Below are 8,602 nucleotides of genomic sequence, written 5' to 3' on the forward strand. Positions count from 1 at the left end.
TTAACAACAATTCATGAATGTTTGAGCATGCCAGTCAAAAATCTGACCTCATAAATATATTTGGCATTTATGGGTTCTCGAGGTCATGCTTGATATCACGGAGTCTTGGGTTGGCGTGAACACATTAATAGAATTTGCACACAACGGGATATTGTGTGTGGTCAGGTTATATCCACTAACACGTCAGTACAGTGCGTAGAGCGAGCATTAATGTTAGCGAAGTGGTGCTCTCCGGTGTTTGTGGTATTTGTCCGGCGGACAAATTTCAACATCCGTTGTAATACCTCGTCTGCAGTTGTCGATGTGGAAGCTTCGTGTATTATTTGTGGTGGTGGTTTGAACATAATGACTACGGAGTTGAGGCTCGTCGACTAACCTGGGCGCTAGACTATAACTCCATCATTGTCAATATCCATTAGCAGTTGTTCTGCCAATTTGACTGCTGGCAACTGCATTTCCATTGCTTGGGTTTTGATAGGTGTGGAGCATTCGATTCGCCAACCAGCAGCTCTTGGTTTATTTCTCCTATCGGCCGGTGTTATGTACGGAACTGATTTACCGATATCCAAGGCGTGGGTTTTGTATTTATTTTTAGTGCTAAGGTTAGTATTGATTGCGTTTTTTCCGTTGATCTTTTTATCTTTTATATTGTTTAGGTTCTTCGGTGGATGACTCTCAATAATTTTACATCGTGGTCGAGCTGCTTCTGGTTTTCGTTTGCCGAATATTTTCGGCAGCAGTGAATGGTGCGGATATTCTTGATGCCACACTCTTAACAGAATAGAATTGGGCGTCCTTAGCATCTACTAGCAATGTGTCCGCATTGTCCACAGCGGCGACAGGCCAATTTGGGATTATCTATTTTCATGTTCTGGACTTTCATTGTATGGTTACGTTCCTCACTTGGCCTGTTAAGAGTGGTTTTTCCCTGTTCGAGGCGTAATAGCTCAAAGTCTTCGGCCAATGCTACCAGTTCCTCCAGATTGCTGACTAGTATTGATTCCGGCATGTCGCATTAAATTCTGTATAGTGACAACATAGTCTTTAAAAGGCTCTCGTTGTTTTTGTCTGCGCGCACGGATCTCATCCTCTAATTTCTCAAAATACCTTGCTGGTGGGAAAAATTTAAGAAAGTCGGACTTAACGGTGATCCACAGTTTCCATTGTTTATTGTTGTTTCTGTATGAGATCAACGCTTTGTCCTTTAAGAGTTCGGGCATAGTGCGTGGCATGGTGTTATTATTTAACCCATAGACTTCTACCAATTCTTCGATTCGCTCGATGAACATTATTGGGTCCTTGCCCCCATCATATTTGATAGCCCACTTCCTTACTTGTTCAATGGTTTGTGGCATAGGTGGGACTGCGATGTGTACTTCACTGGTGGGTTCTTGTACTCTTCTTTTAGCCGCTCCACATTTTGTTTTAGTTTGACGTTCGCTAGAAAGTGTGTTTATGTTTGCAAAATTTTAATTTGTAAATTAAAAAGAAAGTTATAATAAATAAATAAAAGTAATATTCATATTCAAGGTATTTGTTTATTTCAGTTAATTTTTATAATACAATTTTAAATTTTATATTGTGTTCGCAGATGTCGCCGGTTCGGACTTGTATTACTTTCTTATGTAGGGTGAAAATTTTAATGTAAAAATTCCGTCCTTACACAATTTAAATTATTTTTCCAAGTTAGGATATCTTGAGATAGGGGACTCTGTTAATAATTTTTTAACTTTTTCGAAATCATCAATTTATTACGGGTCTTTTTAACTTAATTTTGTACCCTTCTTTAAATATCAAGTCATACCGTAAGCTTCTTTAGCATATTCTTTCACGAATTTTCTATAGTATCCAGTAAAACCAAGAAATGATTTTATTTGTTTTGGAATATCGGGTAATTTAAGCAGTTGAATGCTTTCAATTTTACTTGCATTCGGCTTTATCCCCTCCGGTGTTAATACATGAGCTAAGTATTCAGTTGTTTTAGAAAAAAAAATTACACTTGTCAATTTGAATTTTTAGATTATATTGTTAAAGTTTGTCAAATACTTTCTGAATGCTTGTAATGTGTTCATCTAGACTTGTGCTAAAAATAAGTATATCGTCTAAATATTTAAAACATGTTTTATTTATATATTCTTATATATATTCTATATTCCTTTCAAATAAATTTTTAATTTTATGTTTTTTTTTCTAAATTCATGTCTTCGCAAACTAATAAATAAATTTGCTTTTATAAACGTTGTAAGTTGTCGACTAATAAAATTATTTTCGTTGAATTCATTTGGCAGAGGTGTTACTATTCCTTCATTAATGGTGGTTTGTCCATTAAGTGTAGTAAAGGAATTGTAGTTTTTAGTTTTTGGCGTTTGTAATTCAACAATTTGTTTTTGTCAAGTAGGGTGGTTGTCGAACCAGTGTCAATTAGGCATTTTATTTTAGGCATTTATTCTTTTATAGTTAATTCAACAATCGGTAGAAATGTTCCGATGTCACATAGTGTTCTTCTTTGGGAATTTGTTTATTGTCCTGTACATAGTCAACCTCCATTGGAGTTGAGTTATTTCGATGACTTTGCATCGAATTTGTTTGTCTGAAATTTGAAACTTGGCTGTGTCTTGTAATGAACCCCTTTACGTGGGGCAGTCTATAGCTGGGATAGTTCAGCAATGTCCAAGGTTCTTACAAGATCATTTGTATTTTTGGGCTCGACTTCGATTCACAGCGTAATTCCTGATTATTTACTCGTACCTAATCACTGTTTTACTCAAAAACCACATTAACCTTTGTATCGAACTTATTCTTTATTGTTGTTATATATATTATTCAAATTTAATTATTTACATAGAAATAATATTTATATAAAGTCAATAAACAAATTTTTATAAATAAATAGAGTTTACATTGCTTGATGTATGTAAATCAAGATAATTTAGTTATGCATCATATTCCTTAGAAATAATGTTTATATAAAGTAAATAAACAAATTTTATAAATAAATAGAATTTTTATATTGTTCAATGTATGTAAATCAAGTTAATTTAGTTATAGTTTATATTTTATGTACATCACCAGGGTTCACAGGATACAATATTCGTAGAGTGTGATTTTCGAAGAAGCTAAGCATTGAATTTTTAACTAACGCGAGTTAAGCTGTAGACGCAGGAATACGGAGTTATAACTATGATTCCCCAGCGCACTGAATTTATTGAAACACAAGCTGTTAGTAAATACAGGATACAATATTCGTAGAGTGTGATTTTCGAAGAAGCTAAGCACAGAATTTTTAACTAATGCGAGTTAAGCTGTAGACGCAGGAATATGGAGTTGTAACTATGATTCCCCAGCACACTGAATTTATTGAAGCACAAGCTGTTTGTAAACACAAGAGGCTTGATTTTATATATCTATGCGTCTCCCGTATAACACACATAAAATAATAAATATAAATATATATTGGAACGTGCTTACCAAGATTTCATGACTCTTCCCTTGTTACCCAATTTCTTAGTATTTCTTGATCTTCGTGGATCCGTCACCACCACGTGCTAGATAATACCTTCTACCGAGATTTCCCATAGGGTATTTTTGAAGCCTCCTATGGAAGTTCTCTCTCTGGCAACTTTTAAAGCTCCCAGATCGGTATCCTGCGATTGTGCTATAATTGTTGTCAGCTCTGCCCCAACCTCGTCTGTTCTGCTCACGGGTGGTAATTCAAAAAAAAAAAAAAACTCGGCCACACTGCTCGAAGGTGATTTCCAAAAAGAGATCGATTTCACAACTTCGTCCCCTTTTATTCGATCTTGTTGACGCTTTTAATTCCGCTATCTGGCATGTTTACGCCAAATGTGCATTTCTTCATCCACTAATTGTTTTTACATGTTTTGCAAAAAAAAAACATTTAGTTTTCGGTTACTTGCTTGTTTACTCCAATTGTGCTTTTTTCCTCAAAGAATTGTTTTTGTATGTTTAAGTGACCATTTCATGCTTATTGAAAAATATATTAGTTTTGCCTTTGTTGACTTGTTTACTCCACTTGTGCATTTTTTCCACCTAAGAATTGTTTTTGTATGTTTACATGATCATTCCATGCTTGTTGTAAAAATATATTGGTTTTGCTTTTTATTTCTTTGAACAAATAATAAGGGTCGCGCAAATTATGTAACCCTAATTTTTATATGACCGCAAGAATTGGGCCGTTACAGTCTATACTGTCCACTAAATTCTTTGTTTTGGTTTTGTCTAAATTGTCTACTGAAATTATTATTTTGTTATTTTGTTTTTTTTTTTGCGTTGATCTTTGAAAATAAAAACAAATGCGTCATAGCCAAAAACCTGTAAAGGTTTAACTGTAGGTTTCTTTTCAATGCATTTTTCATACGGTTTAGAACCTTCTAGAGCTTCAGTTGATGTTAACGTAAACTGCTGTATTTGTTGCTTTACCCCACAGATATAGTGAAAACTCTCTTTCATGCAACATGGCGTTGGCACTTTCAACAGTAGTTCTGTTTTGACGTTCGATAAAACTATTTTGTTCTGGTGATTTCGGCGTAGCAATTTCATGTTTAATGCTGTACTGTAGATAGTTTCGACATCATCACTGCAAAATGCTAAACTAACGTCTGAACGTAATCTTTTAATTTTTGTCCACCAGATTGAACATCCGCAAAAAACTGCATAAGCTTGATAATTACTTCAGTCTTCTTCTTCAAAAAATTTACAAAACAATATCTGGAGTAGTCGTCTTTCAACAACATAAAATAGTTTGCTCCACCAATTGACGGCGTACTCATTTTTCCATACATTTTTTCCATTTACATGAAAAGTTTAGAAGCATGCCGCACACGGTTTTCAACTGTTTTTGGAAAAAATTCCCTATGCTGTTTGCCGTATATGCTATGTAGCCTTTACAAAATGGCATAGATCCAATCTTTAAATCTGGAACAATATTTTTGTTAATCATTTTTCGCAACGTTTTAAAATTTACGTGCCCTATTGCTTCGTGCCAAAGTTTAATTGAGTCAGAACAAATGACATTAGGTCCCGCAAACGCTGCTGCAATTGACTTAAAATTAAATTTGTACAGCCCTCCATGTTCATTGCCTTCTGCGATCATTTTATTATTTTTTATAAATATGACACGAAATATTTCTTTTTCAAACTGCATATCCATTGATTTAGACGATGTGGTATTTATAACACATTATTAAATGTGTACACAGTATCAACAACTGTCAACTGTATTTGACATGTAGTCATTTCCCTCTTTTTCGTAGTACGAGTGAGTGTCTTGTCGCTTTTGGTGTGTTGTTTGTTTTGCTTTTTGCGACATACTCTTACTCAGTGACATTTTGTTTGACAGTAATTCATTTGCCTTTGGGTTTGATGTTGTTGTTGTTTTTACCTGTTTTTGCAATGTACGCAGATTTTTTTGCACTATTTTGTTGAGTGTCAGCTGTCACGCGGTAGACCACACATTGAAGTCACCTGCAATGATGATCGGCGATTTCGATCTCGCGATGCTTACTATATCAGCTAGAGGGCGCGTAACAGGAAAAGACGAACACTACTTCTACTTTCGCCCATGTGATATGATCGCGTGGAGTTGCGATGGTGAACGGAAAGTTCTTGCCGTTGATCAATCATAATGCCGTCCTCCCTGGTTGAAAGATAATAGTGCGCTCAAAGATCGTCTGGCTTGACAGTTTTTGCGTAGCTATACAGTGATTGAAGTTTAGCTGGACTACCCTTATTTTCTGAGAATGTTACATCGCTTTTATCATTTTCGTAGTGTTGCTGCTTCTTAATAAAAAGTCTTGTTTGAAGTTCTGATCATCGATGACGAACACAATGTTTATTTTTTCGTAGGATTTTATTTTGTTTTCACCTTCATTTTGTCCAAAACCGACTAGATTTTTGATTTCAAAAGTTCTACATTTTCCAAACACTCGTAAATATCGCGTGTATCCAAATTAAATTTGTTTCCGGTGTTGAATAATGCGATCGTATTTATGCCTTGAACTTTAATGTCTTGTTTCATAATATCTTTACTTTCTGGCGCATATTTTACATTTGCTTCTACGTGGTACAATTTTTTGATACATATGTGACCGAATTCGTCACATTTTGCACTTTTGTTCTTATTTGTGCACTCTGAGGATTTATGTCCATTCTCACCACAATTGTAACGATTTATTTTATTTGTATTTTTCTCATTTTGTCTTGTTTTTGTTATGTTAATAGTTTGTTTGCTCATATCGAAATGTTTAAATTCCCTAGTTGGCTTAGATTCATTTCGCTGGCGTATTTTTTTCGTAATTTTTTAGTTTTTTTTTTAAATCTTTTATGTTCCGCGAACCGTATAGAATCGTTTTGTTTACACTTAGATCACTTATACCGTCAATAACATATTGAATGTGCGACTCATTATCAATATTACCTCGATTTGCAATGTTTTTTATTTCATAAAAATATTCTTCTATTTCTTCACCTTTTTTCAACTTTCTTTCGTTTAACTGCTTGTGTATGTGTACACTAATAACCACCGTTATAAATTCGTTAAGTACAGCTTTTCCAACTATATAGGTTTCTTTCACTTTGTACAAACAATTTTTCTATAATCTATACATTAAATTGCAATGATAATAGACTACAAATAGCAACTAATTCATCTCGCGTTAAAAATTTTTCAATGTAGACAAGCGTTTCAATGTATCTCTGATCACTTTCGCCCCTATTTGAAGCCAGAAAATTCTCGAAGTCATTGCCGCTTGTGTAGTGTAGACTTTATAACTAAATAAAACTCCGTTGTTTTTGAGTTACGTCTCGATACTAATTTTATTTATGTCTTTTATTCTTAAGCTTACTTTGACGGTGTGCATATAGTGTGCATATACCGAGACTTGCAAGCTCAGTATTTATGCCTCGCGCAAGACGGTCAAGGTCTCTTAAGTTAAAAAACAAGATATCGTATTCTTCTTACATAAATTTTTACAGTTTAGCGTGGGAATAGAAAATATTTAATAAATAGCGCGGTCAGCAAATAAGCCAAAGCATGTACACACTACAGTTGCCTCTGTCGAACACAAATTATGCAGTGCTCTTATTGTTTCAGTTGTCTCTTTTTAAGTTCTTAGGAATTTTAATAAAATCGTTAAAACGAGCCATTTTTAGAATGTCAATATTCGCTGTAATTCACTACTTGCTCCTGAATTCAAAGAGTTGAGCCCCCTCCCAATATGTGGTAATATTATTGTGATAATATTGTTCTTTTAATATTGTTATAATATTAATTTATTTAATTAGACCAGAGGATCATGGTTTCGTCTGTTTTCCTTCAGTTCCAATCTATTATAACCGGATTGGGGTTTAAACTGTGTTTTCCTTCACACGTTTTACATAAAAAGATGGGTTACGTTTGCCTTCAGTTGGGGGTGATCCAACATACAATTCTTCACAATCATGGTGAATGCTACTATCCATGATGTCTGACTCAAGAATACGCTTACCATCAGCAGTGATGATAACATAATAATAATAATAATAAGTGAGCCTTTATTTATAGATTTACATTTCTTATATACAAGAACAAAGACACAAACTTGTATTTACAGTAACACTTAACTTTACATCCTTAACAGATTTGTCAAAGTACTTAAATATGATAGGTTTTCGATTTCTAGTTTTAATTATATTAAGTATGTTTTGTTTGATTTAACTTTTGTATTTTCCTTACACGACTAAGACTAAAATTAAACTAAAACTAAAAAATAAATAAAGAAATTATACAGAAAATAAATATTACATTCAGTTTAAACTTATTTGTTGATTAGCGATACGATAATTTCGTATCGTTTGTAGACTTTCGTAATAAGTAGTCTTTTCATTTACAAAAAGTTCATTCCTCTTCGAAAGATAGTGTAAATAAGATGGAGGCTTACTTTTGTAGTAGTCTATGTTTATCATATCGTTATCATTATAATGAATAGTTATTTGATTTTCGTTGTTTACTTTGTCTATGAACTTAAGAGCGAATTTGATAAAATCATTTTGAATAGGATTAATTTTACATTTTTCATATAAATGTTCATTTCGATAATATTTAACACTGTTAGGTCTACGAAACAATCCTGAACATGATCTTAGAATTTTTCTTTATAATTTACTTATCAATTCTATTTGCGCTTTGGATACTTGTAACCAAATGGGACATGCGTACATGGCTATTGGTTTTATGATTTGTTTATAAGCTAAAAGTTTTATCTTTTCATTTATTTTCCGGTTAAAAAAGATATTTTTTAGTACAAAATATGCTGCAAGCATTTTTGCTTTGATATATTGCAAATGAAAGTTAAATTTAAAGTTTTTAGTAAAATAAACGCCTAAATATTTTAGGTGTGCGATTTTAGGTATTAATTCATTGTTAAAGACTAATTCTATATTAAAGCAATTTTTCCGTACTCTACGTTTGGTTTGGAATATATTTCCTACTATCGCTATTTCTTCCGATTTATTTGTATTTATCTTTATTTTCCATTTGTTGGTATATTTACATTGTGACCGAAAAGTTTTCGGAAATTCTCATTTAAAATTCGCGCGCTGTATA

The 8,602-nt window shown here is 33.3% G+C and overlaps 1 protein-coding gene across 1 annotated transcript in view; it reads right to left on the reverse strand.

Moving 5' to 3' along the window:
* The window catches only part of LOC119666498, a 1,196-nt gene extending 852 nt beyond the window's left edge, over positions 1-344 (reverse strand). Inside the window, exon 1 of the mRNA XM_038075776.1 lies at positions 285-344. Within this exon, the coding sequence (XP_037931704.1) occupies positions 285-344 (60 nt within the window). The remainder of the gene's footprint in view (positions 1-284) is intronic.
* Positions 345-8,602: the final 8,258 nt, after the last annotated feature.

Source organism: Teleopsis dalmanni, chromosome 1 (assembly GCF_002237135.1).
Source record: "Teleopsis dalmanni isolate 2A chromosome 1, ASM223713v2, whole genome shotgun sequence".
NCBI lineage: Eukaryota > Metazoa > Arthropoda > Insecta > Diptera > Diopsidae > Teleopsis > Teleopsis dalmanni.